General features: G+C 46.6%; 1 protein-coding gene and 1 long non-coding RNA gene across 3 annotated transcripts in view; one reads left to right on the forward strand and one right to left on the reverse strand.

Moving 5' to 3' along the window:
- The window catches only part of AMFR (autocrine motility factor receptor), a 50,179-nt gene extending 28,668 nt beyond the window's left edge, over nt 1-21,511 (reverse strand). For both annotated transcript variants that reach the window (XM_075940402.2, XM_075940401.2), the window contains exons 1-4: nt 21,134-21,511; nt 13,823-13,915; nt 9,046-9,210; nt 1,226-1,378 (exon numbers count right to left, since the gene is read on the reverse strand). In XM_075940402.2, coding sequence (XP_075796517.2) covers nt 1,226-1,378; nt 9,046-9,210; nt 13,823-13,915; nt 21,134-21,364 — 642 coding nt within the window. In that variant the 5' untranslated portion in view covers nt 21,365-21,511. The remainder of the gene's footprint in view (nt 1-1,225; nt 1,379-9,045; nt 9,211-13,822; nt 13,916-21,133) is intronic.
- A 36-nt stretch (nt 21,512-21,547) lies between these two features.
- On the forward strand, nt 21,548-22,268 carry LOC142831098 (uncharacterized). Its single transcript, XR_012906767.2, has 2 exons — nt 21,548-21,683; nt 22,038-22,268. It is a non-coding gene; the product is annotated as an uncharacterized LOC142831098 (long non-coding RNA).
- The last annotated feature ends 3,083 nt before the right edge of the window (nt 22,269-25,351 follow it).

Raw genomic sequence — 25,351 nt, forward strand, 5'->3', positions numbered from 1 at the left:
CAGCCCCAAAAGGTTGGGGACCACTGCCATACACAGCTTTCTCTTATAGTAACTTGAAGCTACATAAGAGTTTGATTGTGCCAGGAAAATGGGATATCTCTGGAATAGGACTGCTTCTCATAAAACCATACAGAAAAGACACAGAATCCACAGGCTGGTGAAAGGGACTGGCTGCAGCTGTCCTATCACCTCTGTCCGGGACTGCCTCAGCCCCAAAGCCTCCCACTTCCCAGGTGTCCTTTAGGGAAGGCGGTGGGGGGCTGAACATCCCAGATTCATACAGGAACATTGCTGGCTGTTGCCCCTCGCTCTTTGATGTAGGGGAAGTGCACCGTTTGCTGCATTCCTCACTCAGGCTGGGGAGTGCAGGCGGCAGACAAGCTATGCACTTTGCAAGCATCTCTGGTATGAATCTGGTGGGGGCAATTGGGCCCCCCCCCCATTTTTCCCTGTACACACCCCCACACAGAGTCCCCTGCCCAGAGCCCTTCTTCACCCCCCCAACCTTGACTCCTGTATCCCTGCAGTCCCAGCCCGCTGCCATGAGCCCCTCCTTAAGGACCCAAGCATCGTCAGGTAAATGTAAGAAACCCAGGAAGAATTAACTGAGGTGCCTATTAAAATGAAAGAGGCCATGTTAGAAATAACTCAGCTATGAGAAACATTCATATGACAAACCTTCCATTTCACTCCACCTGCTGGCCCATTTGTGTGTTCAAGTCAATCTGAGCTGAAATGTTAATACGAGTGTCAAATATTTAAATTGCTACAGCCCTGCAGTAGACACCTCTGCTCTAACCATATGCCTCCAATCATCCCTCAGAAATCCACCAGGTCTGGTGGTACTAGATCCTCTTAATTCCTCCTTCCCAGTTCTTTCCTTCTCTCTATCTGTATTTGGACTGATTCAATATATTCTAATAAACACTTCACCTAATTCGTCCTGTATTTCTCATGAAACATGCTCATCAGTTTTTTTCTTGATTTCATCTGTGCCAAAAGTAGTCAGCATTTATCATAGTGTCCACGACTTCAAGCAAAGATGATTTGCAATCCTAAGTTGAACTCCAGAATAAACACAAATGCATTGCAAAATAGGACAGTACTTATTTTCATTCTTTCTTGCTGGAAACTTTCAAAAACCAAACTGCAGAAGCCCCACAATAAACCAAAGTTAAGAGGAAAGACACAGTGCCAATCAACTTGCATATAAAGGAAGTCTCACCTCTGCTGCCATGAAAGCTAGTGTGTGCATTCCATGTGTATAGCCGATAACTCCACAGACAACTGCTAGACCACAACAGGAGAGTAACATGGCAGACAGCAGAGTCAGAACTCTGACGTGGCTGCTCATTGGTGTGGTGGGAGAGAAGGAAAGCTGCAACAGATTAATACAAAATAGTGTTAAACTGCTCCTCTCCCTGTTGCTTTCACACAGCAAATATTTATTGAATAATTATTTCCTGAATAACGATGCAACCCCAATCACCTAATTAAGCAACTATGTGGGTAGGGGGAAAGAAAAAAAATGTGCACACTAAGGTCTTGTGACGCTAGCTTTCATTTACATTAGATGGTGCTTGGTACTGCCATCAGTGTAGGGGACTGGACTTGATGACCTCTTGAGATTCCTTCCAGTTCTATGATTCTATAATTCACAGATTTTAAAGCCAGAAGGGACCATTGTGACCTTCTAGTGTGATGACCTCTATAACACAGGTCACAGAATCATATCCAGCAGTTCTACACCAAGCCTTAACTTCTGTATGAGCTAGAGGGTATATTTTAGAACGCCATCTAGTTTTGATTTAAGACATCAAGTAACAGAGGTTCCACTGCTCCCCTCAGTAAGTTGTTCCAATGACTAATTGTCCATTGCTGTTAAAAATTTGTGTCTTATTTCTCATTTGAATTTATGTAACTTTATCTTTCCATAATGAATATAGTTATGCCTTTTTCTCCTAGATTTAAGAGCTATCAAGAATCTCTCCCTTGACCTTGATCCTTTTGACTGAAAAATAGTTCCTTCATTTTATTTAAGATTATATATAATTTGACAGAAAATTCGTACATACTTTGCTTATACTAAATATAAAGTCATCTTAATTTAAGGTCAAAAGAATTAGGCAAAATATCTAGATCCATCTCCTCATCAAAAGTGGGAGTCAAAATTTGAGTCTGGGGCATTCGGTTGATTTCATGCATTCAGTTGTTAAATTAATTCCTCTTTTTCCCTTTGAGTTGGACTTAGCTTCATACTTCCCTTAATTCAGCAAGGGCAGACCACAGACATTTATCAAGAAAAGTGTTACAATCCAGACATCAATGTTTTCCTTCAGCAAGAAAAGTCCCAGCTCCTTTCCTAAGGATTCTGGATCAAACACAAGCATTTCTACTTTTATAGCCTGCTCTCTCTCAGCCTTCTAGAACAGTGTTTCTCAACCTTTTTTTTTTAATAAAGTACCCCTTTATATTTTTTTAAATACCCTCCAGTACCTACAGTTTTCAGACATACACATTTTTTTTCTACCATTGCAACACATTTGTTTAAACAACATAATTGTAGCCAGGTGGCGATTAAATTTGTGTGTGTAAAAAGTACAAAAATAATAAAACACTGTAAAACTTAACACAAAAAAATTTAGTTCTCTCCAAATTTCAGTTTTGTTGATGTACCCCCCAGACTTCTCGAGTACCCCTAAGGGTACTCGTACCACTGGCTGAGAAACACTGTTCTAGAAGATAACTTCAGTAGACGAAAAAATGCTAAATAACCTTCCTATTAGGTGCACTGGAATAACTGTAAACCAGCAATTTCATTTCAGTTTAACTCACTCAAGGCTACTGCACTACTTGAACTGCTGGAAAGGCAACCTTTGCCAGGTTGTAAAACAGGAAAAAGTTGCAGAGTACAAGAGGTCATAAAATATGTAGTTAAGGGTGAACCAGGCTTTTATTCATGGACACTGGAGCTGAGGAAGCAGCACGTACATTATAGATACTCAAGTGGCTAAGGTTATTCAAAGTACTAGGTTGATTTTTCTAATCCCAATAATCATCCATTAAAAAAAAAGAGAACTGAAGTGCTTGTAAAGTAACACATATCGGGTTAACGCACTAGCGTGTGAAAGCTTTACGTTTTGTAATGTACATTCTCTCTCTATTCATATGTCCAGCATAATAGACAGTTCTGGCCCAGTAGTGTGTGGAAGGGCCAATTTGTTTATTTAATTAAAACTGAACTGACACTTAATTCATTTTAAGATCCCCATTAAATGCGTGCTCCATTACATTGCTCACATTCATTGTTTCTCACTACTCCACTCTCTATATTCATTTAGAGCTATCTTAGCTCTTCATAATCTCATTGCTATTGGTGCAAAAGCCATGTTTTCTACAGCTCTCACCACCTGATACCCAAGCATCCCTCCATCTCTTTTCACTTGGCATTTGAAATCTCTCTGTACCTGAGCCTATTCATTATTCTTCTCCTTGGTGACTCTCTATTTAACTTTCTAAATACCGATACAGTTTGGGATGCAGTTTACAATGTTCAGTACCCATGAAGATGCATTCGTGCCATTAGTTCTTGACAGAGGCACAACACACAGCATGAACACTGCACAGACACTATACATGTGAAATGAAATCCAGTTTCTTTTGCTCTACTCTGTAATTTTACTTCAAGAAATCGAGAAAACCTTTCATACTACTGACAGAAAGAGGTTACCTGAATAACTGGACATCAACCAAAGGTGGTTTTCCAGAATTCTTAGCTAATGCAATTTCAGAAAGGACACTTTAAAAAAAAGTGTATCTACAGCAGTAATTCTAGGGAACCTTACATCTGAGCATTTTATGAAAGAGGATAAATATTTTTAACACATGAAAGAACAGAGGCACAGAGGTTAAGGTTATTCAGAGGTGCTAAGGATTACTAGCTCAGGTTGAAGTCAATGGGAGACATGGAGCTTCACATCTCTGAAAAACAAGCTTTAAGTGACACAATCAAGGACATACAGGGTACGTCTACACTGCAGCATTATTCCAGAAAAACAATACAAGCGTCCACATTCAATAGCGTTATTTCAACAAAAAGGTGAAATAATGGAGGGCTTTTTCCCAACAGCAGTAAAGCTCATTCTACCAGGAATAGCTTTTACCAAAAAAGCTTTTTCGGAAAAAGGTGTGTGTGGAGGCAGAAGAAGGAGTTCTGTCAAAAAAAGAGGCTTCCAGGAAATAACACAGGTGCCCTGCTGGCCACTCCATCCACACTCATCACAACTCTATAGTTCCTGTCCCCCAGCAGCTCTTAAAGCTGCAGACACTGGGGACAGGGCTTGTGGCAGGAAGCCGGTCCTGGGAGCTGCAACACACCATGCAGATGCCAGTTCCTGACATGTGGACACTAATGTCCCAGCCACAAGCCCCCCAAGAACCCATTGGCCCTCCCAGGGACCATGCACAGGGCTCCCAGGAGCCTGCCAGGGTCCGGACCATCTGCCATCATGGTCTGGGGCAGAGATCCTGGCCCTCCTGGGTTATGGGGCAAGGAAAAGACCCTCCAGGATCTCCGCTCCTGCCCTTACTACGCAGAATAGCACCGCATCCTAGGGGGCGGATGTCACGTTATTGGATTTTAAAGTGAGGAGACTGGAAGGGGGGAGACAAAGTGGGCCATGTCAAGTGTCAAACAAAAGCTTATGCTCTACTGATTCTATGTACACTACTCATGTGCTTGTATGAGGTTTGTATGTGGAGTTATGAATATGGGATGTGTGCTGGTGCTGTGAAGGTTCTCTGTCTGAGACAGAGCCGTGGGCCTGGACTGCCTGTTGTAAAGAAGAAATGTCTAGTGAATGACTATGCTAACTAGCACAGCCCGAGGAACTATGGCTTACAGAAGGGAGAATACACACCAGAGGACTGTGTCTGGAAACCTGCAGACCAGTCAATGCCATCATGTGACGAGCTCCAGCTTGGGAGACACCAGGAATGAATATAAAATGCCATGAGGTGGTCTCAATCCTGTCCTCAATCTTGCTACTGATCCCAGATGCAGCCTTGCTAGGGACAGAGAGCCGGGAAGGATTGCTGACCCATCCTGATATAGGATGTACACCAGAGACTTGTAAGATAGCAGTTTGTAACATCTCTGCTGAGAGCCTGCATCAAGCACTTGGTGACTGATGTATGTAATGTATTCTCCTTAATCTTACTTTCAACCTTTTCTTTCTTTTGTTAATAAACCTTTAGATTTTAAATTCTAAGAGTGCGGCCCAGGGTGCTCTTGTGGGTAAGATCTAAAGACCGGGAACTGTGGCTGGTTTTTTTGGACCAGGAGGATTTGTTCAGGGTTGGTGAGATTGGTTTCTAATATCCCTCACATGTATGTAGGCCCAGGGCTGATTGTGGCACAGGGAAAGCTGAGGTGTCTGAGGGGTTTTGCTCGTGAGGCTTCCTGCTGGCCAGCTTGGCAGCTGAAGCGCTCTGTGAGACTGGTTTGTGGCCTATTTGAGAAAGGTCTCCAGTCAAGGGCTGTAAATAGCTCTGGAGACGCCTGTCTTCACCCAGCTGGGGGTCCCAGCCCAGAAGGACAGGGAGCTGGAGGAGGAAGAGACAGCCAGCACAGTGACCACCATCACCTTTGAGCTGGTGCCCCAAGGCCTGAATGTCTCCCAGGCATGCTCTGATAATGGGGAGGGAACAGCAGGTGAGTGCTCTTAGTTTTTCATACACACAGGGCAGGGGTGGTGAGCACTATGGGACTGTAGAATGATCATCGCTCTGCCTGGCCCTCACGCCAGTCTGTGCATGTGGATGCATGTGCAGCGCCAGTCTGCACCATGCAGCCCCAGGAAGCAGCCCTGAAGCACCCCAGGGCTTCACTCATAGGCTCTGTGGAGGCCAGACACACGTCTGACCGTCTGGGGGGGTATACCCTCCCTCCACCAGCCACCTTTGGAAGGAGGCTGGGGACAAGGGCACACGCACACCGACTCTGGAGTGCCACACATGGGCATGCCTGAATGCTTGAGGCACCACCTGCTCCTGGGGACAACGCTGCCAAGCGCATATGTGTGCAGCCTCAATGGAAGCCCAAGCTCCCGGCCATGGGATCCCAATGTGGCTGGACACTTCACTTGCCTGCTTGTCCATGGGATGGGGGTAGAGGGGTGGGAAGCATAAACCCCTGGGGACCTCTGGACCCCTGTAAGGCAGGGCCTGCTGTCCAGGCCACACATGGCCTTGCTCCTGGGACATCACCGTCCTCTGCCCCAAGAACTGTTGCTCTCAGATTGCTGATGAGGACAAGGTCTCTAGGACAGTGTCTCCAGGGATGACTAACCACCTCTCTTTATTCTCCCCAGCTGGACCAGCCGTGACTGGGGGCGATCACCAGCATCTGAGCCAGCCGCAGACATCAGAGGGTGCATGTGTCCATCTTCACGGACAGGCAGCAGAAGCTGGCCCAAAAGGTAGGGGATGGCACACAATGGTGGGCCCAGATGTGGAGCAGGGCCACAATATCTTTTCCACCATCTGGAAGATGATGGCGTACCCAGCACCAGTCCTAGTCCCTGCTCCTCCTGCCATGCCAGCCCCTGCCAGGCAGCTCTCCCACTCCAGCCTCCCCACCTGCCGATCCCCCTGTTCTCCCAGGACGCACTCCCCTCCCCCCCCCTCCAAGGTCACCAGGGTCTCCGGACATGAGGTGGAACTACCACCCGAACCACGCATCTGTCTCAGCCCCAGCTCTGAGCCTCTCCTCTGCCCTCCAAGGTTCACAGTCCCCCCTCCCTCTTTCCCAGTTAATTTTTATCCCAAATAAAAAAGCAAGCAGTTATTTGTTTCCAAACTAAATAGTTTTTTTTAATTTTGTCTGCAGGGAAGTGAGGGGTTGTTGCGGGAAAGGCAGAGAGGGGCAAGGCACAGGCCCCTAGTGTGGAGGCCCTGGGGAGAGTTACTGAGGTCCTTCAGAGAAACTCTCCCTCAGGGCCTCCTGGATGTGCATTTGATGGGCCTGGCGGATAGTAGCTGTGCGTAGCTGCTTGAAGGCCCATCCCTCCCGACCAGCCTCTGCTCCCTACCTCAGAAGGAAGGCCTTCCCATTCCTCTCCACAATGTGGTAAGAATACAATAGGCTGACACTACCAGGGGGATGTTGTGCTCCCCCACACTGAGGCAGGTCAGAAGGCATCTGAACCATGCCTTCCAGTGCCCAAAGGCGCATTCCTTCTGGATGCGGGCCATTCCCAGGCAGGCATTGAAACGGTCCCTGCCAAGGTCCAGATCGCCAGTGTATGGCTTCATCAGCCACTGCAGAAAGGGGTAGGCCGCATTCCCCACGATGCACTGTGGCATTTCCACATCCCCAATCATGATGTTGCACTGCAGGAAGAATGTGTCAGCCTCCAGCTTCTGGTAGAGGCTGGAGTTGTAGAACATGTGGGTGTAACGCACCCTCCCCGAGCAGCCCACAAAAATGTCTGAGAATCATCCACAGTGGTCAACCAGGGCCTGCAGGACCATAGGGAAATATCCTTTCCTGTTTATGTTCTGGGTTGCACAGTGGTCAGGGGCATGGATGGGGATGTGAGTTCTATCTATCGCCTTCCCCCCACCCCGCCCACCTCCTGCAGTTGGGAAAGCCCAGGCCACATCTGGCCACGATGGGGTCCAGGTCTCCTGGGCGGATGACCCTGCGCAGCAGGACGATGTTTATGGTCCTCACCACCTGCAGAAGGAGACAAACAAAACAGAGAATCAAAAGGGGTACAAGGGCTCTTGGGAGGTCCCCCTCCCTTCCCCTTCTTACCTCCCAACAAACACCCTACCCCCTGCTAGGGATGTTAAGGACTAGTCGACTAGTTGCTTCCCCACACCTCTTGCTGCCTCTATCAAATAGAGGCAGCAAGGTGGGGGAAGAGGGAGGTACTTCAAAGCAGCAGTGCTGCACCGAACCTGGGATTAGCTGGAGTTCACAGCTGACCTCAGGCTTGGTGCAGCGCTGCCCCTCTGAAATGCCACGGCAGCCTTTCAAAGGGGCAGCGCTGTGCAGAGCCCCGCGTGAGCTGTGCGGCACTGCCCCTTTGAAATACTGCTGCAGCTTTTCAAAGGGGAAGTGCTTCCCTATCGACTAATCAAATAATCAACGCAAATATGCATTGATTATTCAATTAGCCAATTACATGATACTTAACATCCTTACCCCCCACAGCACCAACCCCCCCTTTCCCTAGGGTCCCCCTTTCCAGTTCTCCTCCACCCCTCTGGGGACTGGAGCTCGAGAGTGCCTTACCTCCATGAGGAGGGCCCCAACGATGGACTTTCCCACACCGATCTGGCTGCCCACAGACTAGTAGCTGTCAGGTGTTGCGAGCTTCCCAATGGCGCTGGCAACCCGCTTCACCAGGGGTGGTGGCAGGCTGCATCTGGGTATCACGTCAACTGAGGGCAGGGGCGAGCCAGGCACACAGCTCCATGAATGTCTTCTTCCTCATTTAGAAGTTTTGGAGCCTCTGCTGGTCATCCCACCGCTCCATGAAGCCCGCCTGCAGAAACTGCTGCATGGCAGTGTGGGGCTATCGCATGCCCAGAGGCAGCTCTGGCTCCATGCCAAGGAGTGCTGTGGTGTCCATACATAGTGCAACCAAAGCACGCAGTGGAAATGCTTTGCTGTCCCTCGGAGAGGTAGGCAAGCAAGCAGAAGAAGCTGAGAAACGGCAGTCCAGTGGGGTTTCTTTAAGTACGCATCTCAGATAGTGTCAGGCAGCAGCACCTGGAAGCAACTGCTGACCTAATGCCCTGCCTGAACGGATTCCGAATGGCCTTAAATGAGATGAATAAATCTTTCAAAGTAACACATTATTTCGTTGCTCTTTTTGTGTGTAGACGCTCTTTCGAAATGAGCTTTTCTGGAAGATCTCTTCCGGAAAAGTTTATTCCGAAATAAGCTTGCAGTGTAGACGTAGCCACAGTGAGCCAGTGCTGGCATTAGGAGCAGAACTCACATCTCCCAAACACACAGGGGAAAAAACTTACATATTCAAACCGATCCTTGCAGAGCTGAACCATGAGGTGGAGAAACACAAGCCCGGAGAACCAGAGGCACCACATGACCACCTCTTCCACTGTTTGAACATTCAGCACACCAAAAATGAAGATAAACTTGTAGAAGATGAAATTCCAGAATTTGTCCTTGAGATGCTAAAAAGAAAGATATTTGCTTTCTGTTGGTAGTCAAAATAGCTAAAAGCTCAAATACATAACATTTTAATTATGTTAATTTTATTAATACAAAAAATCCTATAATTCTTTGCACTTATGCAGGTTCTTTATCTTAAAGTCATGACATGCCACAATGCACCACTGAGACAGAAATGTATCTGTATTTCACAAGATGGAAACCTGCTACACAGCAAATCAGTGGCAGAATGGGGAGTAGAAAACTACTAAATAATGAAGAGAGTAAAAGGACAGTCCCTGTTCCAGGGAGCTATGGTCTCTGTTTAGCTAAGGATCAAAAGATGAGTGCAAAAGATAACAGGCAAAAGTAAAAGAGGGAAGTGAAGGAAACAGAAGTATGAAAATGTGATATCATTGGCCAGCTATGCACACAGCTCGATGGGACATCTGTATTATTTCCTAAATGATAGCCTAAGAATAACATGAAATAAGAAATATTGGAAATTCCTGTCATCAGGGTGGGTGGATTTAAATAATCAATTTGAATCATGATTTAATCAAGACTCAATTTGTACTTGTTAGTATTTGTCTAAAGAAAGTTGATTCTCTTTGGTTGGTAACCATTAAAATATGTTTATTTGCAAACAAATATAGCCTTTACATTAAATGTAATGCTTCTGTTTGCTAACCAGAAAGATGCACTATAAAAAATATTTATTCAAGCAAGTAAGTAGGTTAACTCACACTTATCCAGATTAAAAACAAGTGGTCCTGTAGCACCTAAGAGTATGTCTACACTGCCACCCTAGTTCGAACTAGGTGGCTAATGTAGGCATTCGAAGTTGCAAATGAAGCCCGGGATTTAAATATCCCGGGCTTCATTTGCATCTTGCCGGGCGCCGCCATTTTTAAATCCCCCTTAGTGTGGACTCCGTGCCAGCGGCTACACGCGGCACGGAATAGGTAGTTGGAATTAGGCTCTCTAATTCGAACTACCGTTACTCCTCGTGGAACGAGGTGTACCGGTAGTTCGAATTAGAGATCCTAATTCAAACTACCCACTCCGTGCTGCGTGTAGCCGCTGGCACGGAGTCCGCATTAAGGGGGATTTAAAAATGGCGGCGCCCGGCAAGATGCAAATGAAGCCCGGGATATTTAAATCCCGGGCTTCATTTTCAACTTCGAATGCCTACATTAGCCACCCCAGTTCAAACTAGGGTGGCAGTGTAGACATACCCTTAGAGACTAACATATATAGACAGACTAATATACATATTAGGAAAGAAGGTTTTGCCCACAAAAAAAGCTCATGATTAACTATAGTTAATCTCTGAGGTTACATCTACACTTGCTCCCTAGTTTGAACTAGGGATGCAAATGTAGGCTATCAAAATTGCTAATGAAGCGGGGATTTAAATATTCCACGCTTCATTAGCATGATCTCGCGTACTCCGCTCAACAGCTGTTTCGAAAGTGAAAGTGCACGCCGGGACGTGTTAGTTCAAACCAAATCCTTTGGTTCGAACTAATGTTACTCCTCAAAAAATGAGGAGTAACGTTAGTTCGAACCAAGGGGTTTGGTTCAAACTAACGCGTCCCAGCGCGCACTTTCACTTTCGAAACAGCTGTTGAGCGGAGTAACGCACCGGCGAGATCATGCTAATGAAGCGCGGGATATGTAAATCCCCGCTTCATTAGCAATTTTGGTAGCCTACATTTGCATCGTTAGTTTGAACTAGGGAGCAAATGTAGACGTACCCTAAGGTGCTACAGGACTACTCATTGTTTTTGAAGTTACAAACTAACACAGCTACCCCCTGAGACTTATCCAAATTGTTTAAAAATGTAAAAATTATTATATTAGAAAATTGTGATACTTTTAACTTGGGATTTGTGTCAAGCTCTATTTGGATGAAAATTAAAAATTAAAATAAAAAATGCACAAAACCAACATTTTTTTTATTAACTAAAACTACCTTAAGTGTTCTGGATACATAAGATACAAGATTATCAAAACATGTTTTACATGTAAACCTGTTTTACTGAAACTCGCTCTCACTCTCTCTCTCTCTCTCCTTTAATTAGCAAAATGGAACTGATTGTTTCTGGTCACAATATCCTTCAAGATTTTAGAATTAGTAAATCTCATCCTCTCACACTTCATTTTTGTTCATAGACTGGAAGAACACACACTTTCCTGTGTTTCCAATAACCTCATTAATTTCTTAACTTTGAATGAATTTGAATAAATTGAAATGGAAGAAAATATTCTCTCTACACTTGCAAAAGAGGCTGCTACTGTCAGTCAAAAGTTGATTTAACACATCAACAAACTGGTTCCAGACATTTAGCCAGTCTCTTCCACCAGCTTAATGGTTTGACTTTAAAAAAAAAAAAAACTTGTGACAAGCATGTTCTAATATATTTAGGCCTTAACATAGGTTGAGGGATGTTAATGGTTAACCAGTGGGGGCTGGAGAAGCTTCCCTACTCACTGCAGGCAGGGGGTTGCTTCAGCCCTGTGGGGCCTGTTGCAGGCAAAGAGTGTTCCAGAGCAGCCCCTGACGTGCTATGAGCAGGCGCACTCCAGCCTGCCTGCCCTATTTAATCAGTTAAACTTAACGTTTAACTAGTTAATTCATTAAACAGGATTTTACATCTCTAAGTGTTGTCATTTTTTTTATTTTAAAACATCCTTTTTCATCCATATTATCTGCCATCTATTTAGCCTCAACTAGGTACCACTTTCACTTATGGAGTATTGATAAAGTGATGTTCCTTTGGTACCACTTCAACACGGCAGTAAAGCATTGTAGGTAAATGTTTTTCTACTATGCATTTATACAGTGCCCAGTATAATGGGGCCCTGATCTCAATGGGATCCTCAGTATCATAGCAATGTGGCTGTAAGGCTACCAAAACAGTACTGCCATTTTCGTTTCTGAAAATGATTGCTGGCATATACATTATTAAATCTTCCTTCTGCCATTAAATTACAGGAAATTAAGTTACAAAAATCTAGCCCTCTAAAAATACTCAATGTATAAGATGTTTGGCCTCCAACATAATGGCTATATGCAAGAAGGGAGTAGATGAGCAACAGTGAGATAGAAAAACATTCCCTCGCACATGCAAACAGAAAGGAAGACCATATGCTGGTTAGTTACTGCAAGAGTAAAGTTACCATACAATTTGCAGGGTGTTGGGAGGTTTTATGGGAGGGAGGCAAAAAAAGTTGTATCAAACTGTCTTTATAAAAATACAAAGTTACCAGGCAAGACAGCTAGAACAGGCTAATAATTCCTTCAGGATGATCACACTTTTGACCTACCAACATATATAGCCTGCCTTTCAAAAGAAACTATCAAAGTAGATTTCAAATTCTCAAGGGACAATGAACACTCCAGAATCTGGTACTGACGCTGCACTGAATTCCACAACCATGAACAACCGAAAAAAATCTCAAAGTCCTGAGAGAGTAGCTCAATTTTCAAGTATAGGCTCTGCATTCAGAGGCTTTTAGGTTTGTGAATTAGCAATATGATAGACCGCAAGAAATCTATGAATAAGTACGAACAAGTGCCCCATTTGCACTGCATGCCTGTTGCATTAAAAACATCTGCAGTTCAATTTTTTTAATGACTGTATGTGTGTGTGCATGCACTTGCATGCATGTGTATAAAAAGAGAAATATTTTGAAAGGATACAGTCAATTTGATTTTTGAAAAATAATTTTCAAAATAACTCAATTTCCTGACAGCATAGATTTTAAAGTGTATGTCCTGAAATCTTCTTACAAATATTTTTCTGCTTCCCTGCTGATGTTCAGAAAAGGGGCAAGCCTAATGCCAGTAATAAATGGGCTTCGGCTCAGCTCTCCTGCCCTCTCTGTCTATCTACTGTCATTGAGAAGACACATTCTCTTTGTGAAGAAACTGAAAGTGCATGAGAGTTCCGTTATCATGCCAGAGCTTGAAGAAAGAATTAACTGCTCAATTAAGTTTAACTAACTATGTAAAAAAGCACTATCAAATGCACAAAGTAAACTAAAACCCAAAACATAGAACTGTTTTCCTCTACCGTAATTTACTTTAACATTAAGAGAACTTGCAAGCACAGGAACAAAATGTATTACAGGAGTGTAGTTCCCTAGTTGACAGGAGTCCTTTGAATATAAAATACCAGTTCACAAAAATTAAAGTTCCTCTTCAGAAACAAACCAGAAAATTTATGGATGCTTAGGTATGACCTGTCACAGGATTATTGGTTTTTGAACTTCCGTATGTTGTACTGGATGTGCATTTCCAAAACATGAAAAAGGGATATCTTCAAATCATAGACAAATCACCTTCTAAGCTTGCAGTTAAAAAAGAAGTAATTTTGATGGAAATATGGGCAACATTTATCTTATGATTTACAGCATTAAAAAAAAGTAAGAACAACATTTGTACTTTTTAAAAAGTTAGGATGCTAAATGTTTATCTCCACAACCGTCAACATTCCCAAACCGGATATTAAAATCATTTACAGTATCTAGAAAAAAACCCAAAAACTTGCGAAGGGAATCAAGAGACAGATCAACAAGTATGTGATAGCAGACAATTCATCTAGAAACATCATACATTTTACTTACCTGCCTCTCGCTAACACGAAGAGGACCAAATACTGCACACTGGATTATTTTAGCAATCAGCATCAGAAAACAGCAGGCAGTATTTACCAGTACCTAAAAAGAAATCAAATGTGTTTTAGTCCTGTTCATAAAAGAGGGCACTATCCTTTGCCCCTGGTTATTATGCAGTTTCAAGTAACCTATAGAGGTATCCCTTCTTAAAACCTAACTTCTAGGGAATGTACAGTGGCACACATGTCAATATTTTTTATTTGTGGAAAAACTGATGTCAGTCTAAGAAAGAGACATTATGATCAACAACATCATTACTGATAACCAAACTACCACCCCTAAATTTGCAAGGAAAATGATTTCTTTACCTTTATTAATATCATCTATTATTAAACATGAACTTCATCAATTTGACTTTCTTTTTACTATTTATTCAGTTTACTTATCAGTCTAAGTTTAGATGATAAAAGTGACTAGTCAGATTCATTTTTGTTTCTGGTAAATTTTACTTTCTGTTTCCACTAGCTTTAAATTTAGCAATGGCTCAAGTACTCAGCTTATCAGGTCAGCGGAATTCAAAAATGATTAATAAGTTGTTCAAAATATTTTTTAAACGAAACACCTAGTTTAGATTAGTAATCGTCATTTAACTTGACAGGTTTAACAAATGTAAGGAAGACCTTTTAAACTGTATCAGATTTAGTAGTAAGTACAAATCAATATGAACAGCTTCTAGAATAAAGTTCATAAACTTTAACATTTAAAAATATAGTACTTAAATGGGACATTGTCAATTTAAAAATCACATATTCAGCAAATAAAGTTATCCTAGTATAAACACCTCAACAAATTATTCAGTTATTTTAAAAATCATTTACTTTTCCCTGTTTACACTCTGACTTCTTGTTTTTCTCCCAGCACAGACAATAATAATCAAGTCAGTCACATTTGCTTATAGTCACTGTCATTTCCAAGTTCTTAAACTTTCTATATATTTTAGAAGTGTGCATCTGTCTGTCCACCTGTGACTGTTCAAGAACTCCTCCTAAACAGTGATAGAGATGCAGCTGTGTTACTCTAATTATCTCATCCATTACAAAGACAGCTTCCCCAATTATCACCCCAATGTCATTACCTCACATAAACTTCCCCTATTATCACCCCTGTCATTACCTCACAGACACTAACCTTCCCCCCTCACCTCCTCTCTGTTCTAAAATTTTATTTGTCAATTTCACATGTGTTCATTTTTTTGAATGTATCACTTTGGTATATGTGGTTGTGCAGATTTTCTTCCACATACTGATCTGAGGACGCGGGTCTGGCGCACGAAAGCTCATCACCTAATAAACCATCTTGTTAGTCTTTAAAGTGCTACATAGTCCTGTCTTTTGTTCCTCCTAAACAGTAAGAGCTAGGACCACCAAATGTGGTATGTAGCTTTCTCTAACAAAGCAGGTCAAGGTTTGTTGTGCCAGGAAAGTAGAAAGTGCTGGAATGGGACTGTTTCCAATAACATGGAAAGGGAAGGGGCACAGAGAAAAGGGTGTGATACTGCAAGTGGCTACTAGACACAGTGAGTGTAGGGTAAAGCTGTACTGCAGACTGACCACTGGGGCAGCCGCACCGCTAAGAGTGGCCAACAAGGCTGGGACTCCATCATTTAGCCTGCCACCATCATTTATCTTGCCACCAGATCAGGTAAGTAGCCCCTCTGCCCCAAACTCTTTTTTCCAGGGCCCTTGGCCACAGCACGGGGGGGGGGGGGGGGGGGGGAGGGAGGAGAGGAGAAGGTCCCTACCAACCAAGGGGAGGCTGGAGGGAAAACAGAAGGCCAGCTGCGATGGGCCCCCTCCCTACCCTGAGCCCCTTCTCATCCCCTCACTCTTGGACACATACTCCCATAGCCCCAGACTCCTGCCTTCCACCCCTACATCCCCAAGGCCCTGCCCTGATTCCTGCACCCTCCCCCCCACTGCCAGTTCCCTGCCCTGAAGGATAGGGGCAACACCAGGTAAGTCTAGTTTTGGAATATTTGCGTCCCAAACATTACATGAGAATATTTATTTGCTTGTTTCCATTGAATTTTTTTAAAATTGTGAAATATTTCCGTTAGTCTTGGGTTAGATAAGAACATGCTGGCAAATTTTACATTTGGGAACAAATATAAGTTGGCAAGGTCCTTTACATGGAATTATTTTTAAAATAAGCAAGTTATTTCCCTCCTAAGTTACAAGTATATATTTTAAAGTTTCAAAAAAAAAAATTACAGAAGCCATAAAAGCTTGTTTATGCCTGATTCCAACATGTAAATCTAATTACACATCCTGTTACTGGTAGTTGCATAACACAGACATCAAGCAAAATTAGGCTATAGCTGGTAAGTGCTAAAATTTTCTAAATCTCTCTACATTTATATTTAAATTGTGAAACACAAGTCATAATATTCCAGTATAAACATGTTCACTATTCACAATGATATCATTCATACCAGGTGTCAAAATCTAATCAATATAACCTATCTGTAATTGTGCCACTTAAGTCTCTCTGGGATTAGAGCTCGACACTCATTTCAATGAAACCACAATGATTGGAAAATATGAATTGCTTAAACTGTTTTTGTTGTTGTTGTTTTGCCAATGAATCCTAACTTTTGAATTATACAAGACATAAGAAGTTAGAAAAGAAACAATGAGAGGATATATCCCAACAACAAAAACCTTTAGGGACACAAGGTAACATTTTCCAAAGCGCCTAACCAACTTGGGAGCCTAAAGACCTCACTCTCTGGCATGACTCCTGCACACTACCCCTTGGCCTGAGCCCCTCTTCACTCCCCAACCACATCCCCAAGGCCCTGCCCTGACTCCTGCAACCTCACACTGCCAGCCTCTTCCCCTGAAGGACCTGGGCAATAAGTCTTCTAATCCAAGAATAAACTGTCATGTACGTACATATGGGTAAACAGCCATAATTAACATATGACTATCTTCCTGGCTACAAAGAGTCTACAACAGGATGGGCAAACTCAGGTCTGGGGGCCAGATCTGGCCTGCCAAGCTGATTCACGGAACATGCATACTTACAGGCAGCAGCTGCTGCCCTTCCGCCCCCTTGCTCCATCCTGCAGCTGAGCTGCTCCCAGGATTCTCCTGCTAGTGGTGGAGGGGAGAGGGAAATGCTGAAGTCAGGGTGTTCCCCTGTACCACAGGTCTGCAGAGCACAGGTCCAGGAGAGAGAGACAAACTGTGGAGCTGTTCCAATCTGAAGCATCGATGGTAAGTGACTCAGAGGAGTGTCTGTCTTAAGAGGCAGTGCACTGTTTCTAACATTTCTAAGATTTCAGTGCGTGCACTCTCTCGTGCTTCCCCCCCCTTCATACCTCTTCTCTGCTGAGTGGGGGGGGGGGGGAGAGAGGAGGAGACAGTCTGTGCCACACTGTTGTCTGTGCCCCCCACCACAGTCACTGTCCCATACATTTGCCCATCTATGTGTCACACACACACACACAGTATGTCACAAAGTTTGTGTCTCACATTCAGAGTTTCACTCTTTCACACTCTGTCTCTCTCTTTGTAGCCTCTAGCCTAGGCCTGAGCAAAATATGGTCCACCAAGGCACCAGATCCAGCCCACAGACACTGCAGGGAGACCCAGGCAGGCTCCCCACTTGCCTCACCCCACCCTAACACCACTCAGAAATGAGGCTGTGGTGTGGTTTTTCTTTAAAAACAATGAGCCAAAGAGGAGGGGAAAAGTTTAGGAGCTGCTCCCACCCTCAGCATAATCCCACTGGCCAATTTCTGGCCAGAAACTGGCCAATGGGAGCTGCCTGTTTCGATAACAGGCAGCCATGAAGCACAAGGGGCTCCAGAGCACATGGCTGCAGCCTGTACCAGGCAGGGAGGCAGATTCAGGAGCTGCTGCTGGCTGGTAAGTCTCCTGGCAGAGTCTACCTCGGGCACCCCAGTCCCTCCCTTCTCCAACCCTCTTCCCCCCACTCCCACCCCCTACTCCACATAGCCAAATCCTCTGCCTGTATCCAAATCCTGTATCCAAATCCCCTCCCAGATCCAGCACCCCAACCCCCATCCCTGCCCCAGATCACAGTCCCCTCCTGCCTTAGCTCACAACCCAAATCCCTGCACCCCCTCCTGTACCCTAATTCCCTGCCCTAGGTCACAATCCAACCCCCTCTACCCCAGTCCCGTGCCCCAAGTCACAATTGCCTCCTTCACCCAAAATTATTGCCCACCCTTGCTCTAGTCCCACCCCTTTCTCTCAAAGCCCCATCCCTTCCAGAGGAGTGTAGGGGGAACAGAGTTGGCCCATGACTGTATCAAAATTCATGAAGTGCCCCCTCCTGCAAAAATTACTGCTCACTCCTGGTTTACAATCTCACTTGTTTCCTTTTACACCGTGTACATATAAACTAACACAATCTGAGTCTTGATCCTCCAAGCTTTCCAATGGTTTTACAACAGAGAACAAAGCCAACTGAGAAAAATACATAAAAAAATCCTTTAAAGGATCAATAAAGACTAGTAAACCATGATCTTTTGATCTGAGCCCAAAATTAAAAATTGGGTCCAAGCCAAAAGAGCAAAGTATGCTTTTAACATTCAAATGTATAATCAAGTGATTTTAACTCCTTATTTATTTAACAACTGAAATCTGCCAAACTGATCACCATACAGAGAAAACTGCCACAAGAGAACAGGTGCTCTATGAACAGTAGCAAATGGTTTCCAGACTGCATCTCACAATGTGACTCAATCCTGACCTGTAGGGACCAGTTCTAAAGGCAAAGTGAATTACATTCCTGTAGACTGTACATACTGTTTGTCCACTCTGCTGACGCTAGCAACACAGAACTCTAACTGGGGCAGCAATTTTTGTAGTGTAGATGCTAGATATGTAAAATCCCATTAAATGACAACCACTTAAAAGTTAAGTTTAACCAGTTAACTGATTAAATGGCATTGAGTGGCTGGACTGGAGTGACCACCACGCCATGGGCAGGGCTACTGCAGCCTGGCTTCTTCCAAGCCCACACTGGGCTGCCGGCTCCCAACCTGCACAGGCTTCAAAGCAACAAGGAGTGGGCAGCTGCCCACCTGGGAGTCAGCAGCTTCGCGCAGGGTCAGACTCTAGCTTCCGCTTTGAAATGCACAAGAGCCCCTGCTGCATTTCAAAGGCAGAACGCAGAAGTGCTTATCAACTAGTCGATGGAAATTCCATTGACTACATGACTAGCAAATTAATTGCTACTTAACATCCCTAGTTCTTTCTCCTCTCCAGCATGAGGCATGACAGTGCAGGGAAGTACTTGCCTGCATCCTCCACACGTTGTCCTCATTGGCCATGATTCCCAGTCAATGGGAGCAGCAGGGGGTGCAGCTCCACCTGTGCCCACATGGGAGCTGCACCGGGTAAGGACCCCCAACCCCTCTCTTGCACTCTTCTTCCCACTCAGACCTCGGAACCTCACCCTATCTCTTGCCAAGACCCCTCACTCCCATTCCGCTCCTGCACCCTCAGTTCCAAGAATGAAAGAGATGGTTATTGCTTTCTCTTCCTGCTTCTCAGTTGGTGGCCACATCAACAAGTGGGTTTTTTTCCTTCTTATTGGTGTGTGACCACCAACTGATTTTTTTTCTGTGGATCAATGGCCTCCAACCCAAAAAAGGATCCTCACTGGCTTTAAACTAAAATCTCCCACTGCAAACTTGCACTTACTTAAGATGCAATTTACACTTTCTTACCCATCACTTCTGGCACAGACAGTTTAAGTTCTGGTGTAAATCTTAGACTGGCCAGAAACAGATATAGCGGACTTCTGTCTAACCTCTAAAATTAAATCTTGGAAGTCAGACTCAGACCACACAATTCATTTCAGACAAACTAATGACCAGCCTCATCACACATTAGCAGCTATCAGTCACTGTATATCAGGGATGTAAGTGTAGCTGTTTAATCAGGCAACTGATAAACTCATGCTTACTGATTACTCAGATGGCTATAGGCTACATCCATCTACCAGGGAACTGCCTGCCACTCAACATGTAAATTTTCAGCAGTTCCAGAGTCAATTAATTACACACATTTTAACATCCCTACTGCCTACCTAGTTCGGATTCAATCCAGTGGCCAGCTCCACTATGTGAACTACAGCAGGAGGAGCTTGAACCATGTCTGTACTATTTACACAAGGGTCTGTTAGTTTGTGGGAGAAAAAAACAATTTTCTCAGGCAACCCTGTTATCCCCAGAGGAAGATGGCAGCCAAATCAGCTGCTTTGCTTCATTGGATAACAGGGGTCCTTCCCAAGGAAGTAGGCCTGGCTGGTCCCTGGGCATCAGGGAAATCACACCAGCTGGATCCACAGGTCACCCTCTCCCCCCAATATCACTCATTGAACACTTAGCCTCTCACCCAGCTCAGCTACATACTCCCAGCCCCTCCAGGACCACTAGCCCAGCTACCTGCCCTACAGCCCCCTCACCCGACCCGTGGTCCCTTTACCTCCAGTCCTGTCCCCAGCCTCACTACCCACCCCAGGGCCCCACTCCTATCCCCCCACTCCCCACCCCAGGGCCCCTCTCCCCCTATACTCCTCCCCCCTTGCACATCCAAGGGCCCCCTCACCCCCACTGCCCACCCCAGGGCCCCTCTCCTCCCTACTCCTCTCCCCCCTACTGCCCACCCCAGGGCCCCTCTCCCCCTATACTCCTCCCCCCCCTACTGCCCACCCCAGGGCCCCTCTCCTCCCTACTCCTCTCCCCCTACTGCCCACCCCAGGGCCCCTCTCCCCCTATACTCCTCCCCCCTTGCACATCCAAGGGCCCCCTCACCCCTACTGCCCACCCCAGGGCCCCTCTCCTCCCTACTCCTCTCCCCCTACTGCCCACCCCAGGGCCCCTCTCCCCCTATACTCCTCCCCCCCTACTGCCCACCCCAGGGCCCCTCTCCCCCTATACTCCTCCCCCCCCTACTGCCCACCCCAGGGCCCCTCTCCTCCCTACTCCTCCCCCCCCCCTACTGCCCACCCCAGGGCCCCTCTCCTCCCTACTCCTCCCCCCCCCCTACTGCCCACCCCAGGGCCCCTCTCCCCCTATACTCCTCCCCCCCCTACTGCCCACCCCAGGGCCCCTCTCCTCCCTACTCCTCCCCCCCCCCTACTGCCCACCCCAGGGCCCCTCTCCTCCCTACTCCTCCCCCCCCCCTACTGCCCACCCCAGGGCCCCTCTCCCCCTATACTCCTCCCCCCTTGCACATCGAAGGGCCCCCCCCTGTTGCTGCCCCCCGGCCCGCCGCTCACCCAGACGCAGAGGCTGTCCGACAGCAGGTAGTAGGCGATGTCTAGAGGCCCAGGCCCGGGCCCGGCTCCAGGCGCGCTCTCCGCGGCGGGCGGCGGCTCCGGCTGCCCGGCGGGGCCCTGGCTCAGGGCGCGGTAGGCGGTGAGGACGCTGCCCAGCAGCGCCAGCGCGCTCAGCCCCGTGTAGGTGCGGAGGCTGGGCCAGGGGAAGCGCTCCAGGAACAGCAGCGGCATCGCGGCCTCGGGGCCCGGCCCAGTCCGCCCCGCGCCTCCTCTCCGCGGCCTAACGCTCCCCGCGGCCGCCGGCTGCCGAGCGCACTGCCGCGGCGGGCCCCTCCTTCCGCCCTGCCGGCCCGGCCGAGCGCCTCCCCCGGGCCTGGCCGCCGCTCGCTCAGCGTCGCGCGCGGGGCTCGGGCCGGGCGGCTGAGGGGACGGGCCGGCGGGGCCTGCGGAGCTGCGCGGCCGAGGGGCCGGGCCAGTGGAGTAAATCGCCTCTGCCCCTCTCCACACGCGCCTTGTGCGCTACGCGGGAGTGTGGGAGCCGCAGACCGAAGTAAATCCCGGGGGGGGGGGGGGGGGGCAGCTTTCCCACCGGCTTTGTCACAGTAAACAAGCCGCTCCGCAGAAGACCCCGCACCATGGGACTAGATTCCCAACCCCTTAGTCCGGGACTGCGGGCCCCCAGCGAACCCGCGCGGCCCCCTTGTCCCCCACAAAACAAGCTGCAAGTGAAAGCCTGCCCTACACGCAACTCGCGGGGCAGTGAAGCCAGGAAACAAGCCCCCCTGATGCGGTGTTTTATGCCAATTGCCAACTTTGATTAATACAAACCACTGGGATTGGAGGGCTGAGATGTAAGTAATGATTGAACAGCCTTGACGGGGGCCATCCCTGTGTTTTTCCCCAGGGAACTTGAAGGAAACAATGAGGATGTGAGCGGTAGGGCTTGCCTACGTTGGCAAATTTTGTGGTGTTAAAATGTCGTTTGTCAACAAAAGCGTGTGCGTATGTATGCTACAACACAACTTTCGACACAAAAAGCCAGCTGTTTTCTTCAACAAAAAACTTCCAGTTCCACAAAGGACTTTTCTTTTCTCCTTGCTGTGTTTTCAATAAATATTCAGTGTAGACATCTCAAGGTCGTGGGTTCGTTTTTTCCTTATTCTAGCCTCCAGTAAGTGTCCCACAATTCCCAATCAGCTGTTCCCGTCAGCAGTTTTCACTCTGCTGCCTGCAGACAGGTGACCAGCCACCCACCTCACGCAAGCCCAAATTTAAATCCCTTTTGCTGCAGCATGAACACCTGGAACCACACCCCATCCACCCTGCACTGGCTCTACAGGCATCTCATGACATCTTCCCCAGTGCCCATGGCTAGCCATCGCACCAAACACTCCCCCACTTTAACAACCATAGAGCTGTTGAATCTGATCAGTGTATGGGAAGAGGAATCCGTCCAGTTTCAATTGCATCTGACTTGTAGGAACTGGGACAAGTGTGGACACATTTCTTGAGCCTTGTGTGAAAAGGGGCAGGAGAGGCAAACACAGCAGTGCAGAGCAAAGATTAAAGAACTCACATAAGGCTTCTGAGGTGAACTGATGCTCTGGTGCTTCACTGAATACCTGCCATTCCCATAAGGAGCTGGACCCGACCCTCTGTGGTGACCCTATCTCTGCCGCCAAGCAGGGACGTGAACCATTTTGCTTCACGGATAGGAGCTGGAGCAGCTCCCTTCCCACCACATGGGGAGCCATTATAATAGGCAGGGAAAGGCACAACCTTCCCAAATTGCCAGCCTGGCCTTGCACTCTGCCCCGAGAACACCTACAGTAGGCAGAGTGTTGCTGCCCCCAAGCACCCACCCTCCCTGTAGGCCAGGGACGGGGAGGCTCTGGCCACACATTCTCCAACCTCTCCAGTGCTCTAGGACCAGGGAGGCTGGGGCTGCGCACTACCCATGCTCTGAGGCTGGGGGCCATACTCCACCCTCCCTTCCCATGCTCCAGGGCCCCTTATTTTCACACAAATTATGCAAAGTACAACCATGGGATAACCATGGGAATACTTTCCCCAGTGAGATCTAGCCTGCCAGAGAAAAACTTCCATTTCACCTATCTCCCAAAGGTGCATTCTGCCACCATATGGCATCTACTCAGCCTGTTGTTAAAACGCTCCTTATTGCTGTCCAGGTGCCCCAAGTACAGTTTCATGAGTCAGAGCTACAAGGGGTAAGCTGGGTCTCCCAAGATCTCAGAGGGCAAAGAGACTAGGTCTGGCTTCCATGCTTTTCCTATACCAACCTCTAGGATTCAGGGCCAGACAGTGGCAACTTGTCACTACATTTAAGAGTCACTATGTGTAGGAGAGACTGTTGCTTCTGGGCCGGTGTAGGACAGACTGTTGCTTCTGGGCCACGGAAACCAGCACTGATTGGTGGGATCACATTATACAGGTGTGGGATGAAAACCAGTGGCTACAGAACTTTAGGATGCATACACGGTTGTATAGAATTGTGTGTTGAGCTGGTCCCCCCCATCTGCAGCACAAGGACACCAGAATGAGCACTGTATTCTCAGCCATGAAGCACGTGGCAGTTGCTCTGCTGAAGATGGTGATTCCCATTTGCTACAGGTCAGTTACAGATCACTTTGGAGTCTGCCATAGGAGCTTTACTACTTGTCAGCCTACAGTCAGGGCAGTGTGTATGTGCTATACACCCGAGACTTCAACTGCTGGGACCGGGGTCCCTTGCAGCGGGCAACCTGGAGGAGGTTGACGGGCGCCCAATGAGTTTACAGGGAGAGCTTATAACACCTTAGATTTCAGCTGCTAGAATTCGTAATTCCTTCGCAGCGGGCAGTCTTAGGGAAAGCCTGAAAGGTGCCCCAGTGGATCTGCCACCTGGGAGTGACACAAATCCAAACGCCCAAGCTCTCCCTATATCTGTCCCTTAAGACCGGCTGAAATTCTTTTAAATTGTGCCTGGTTCTGTTACAGCAACTGAAGGAGTCAGGTTAAAGCTTAAACAGTTACAGGTTTATTGAGGAAGCTTATAAATCATATGGTTGCAATGGCTATTGTATTTCTTAACTGCTGGCATATATAGATATATATATAGAGAGAAAGAGAGAGAGAGATCTTTAAAAAAATGGTTACAAAGAAAATAAAGATAGAAAATAGAGAATAATGGTACCAAATGACAGCTTAATCTTTAAAGAGCTCTATTCTATGCATGCACTAAAACAAAAGGACACATACGGGTACAATTTTTACCCCCTTCTGCATCGCTCGGTCCCAGTGTGTCAGGCCAGGATCGGTCCCTCAATTCCTCGGAAAGACGAAAATACGAGGTGGGCGTCCCCGTGGAACCTCGGGAGGTCAAAACACCTAACCCAACCAGCAGGTAGAGGGTAGATTGACACTCAAAAGTGAGTGCACTGCTGTACCCATTTTATACCCATTGGGTCACGTATTTCTCTTTCTTATCTGTGATGCCAAATGGTGCTGGTCTGTCTTTTGTGAGACTAGTTCTTACAAGGGAGTTGTGAACTTAATTTACACTTGTAAGAGAGATAACTAAGTTGGAAGTACTGGGCATTCTTTTCTCAGTGGGAAATTCCTCTCCCAGGGACTGTGTGTTCGTATCAATATGGGTGCCAGCTGGGTACTTCTCACAGCCTCGAGGCCAGCTTATTGCCTTAATCGCTCTCTCCTCATATCTATGTTTTCAGCTTCTCAGGATCAGATGAGCCAGCATAGACTATGCTGATTTTATTGCTCCTTCTCTGCCCTGTATGCTTCGGGAACCTCAGAGAGGCAAATAAGATGGATGAGATGGGGGGGGGAGGGGGCTGTCTGGCTACACTGCTGCAATTGTGCAGGGCAATAAATCACATTCTGCTATGTAGGACCGTGACTCCGGGAAATGTGCGTGACTTGGGCTATGTCTACACTGCACCTCTCCTTGTGCAAAAGCCTATGCAAATGAAGCACAGATTAGCATATTGCCATGCTTTATTTGCATAATTAATTAGGGGGCATTTTTGCGCAAGAGGCTTTTGCGCAAAAAGAAGCTGTGTAGACGGCTCCTCATTTTTTTCATTCTGGCGTCCTTGTGCTGCAGATGGGGGGCAGCTCAACACACAATTCTACACAACCGTGGATGCATCCTAAAGTTCTGCAGCCACTGGTTTTCATCCCACACCTGTATCATGTGAT

This window comes from Pelodiscus sinensis, chromosome 12, assembly GCF_052426305.1.
Source record: "Pelodiscus sinensis isolate ZL-2025 chromosome 12, ASM5242630v1, whole genome shotgun sequence".
Taxonomy (NCBI): domain Eukaryota; kingdom Metazoa; phylum Chordata; order Testudines; family Trionychidae; genus Pelodiscus; species Pelodiscus sinensis.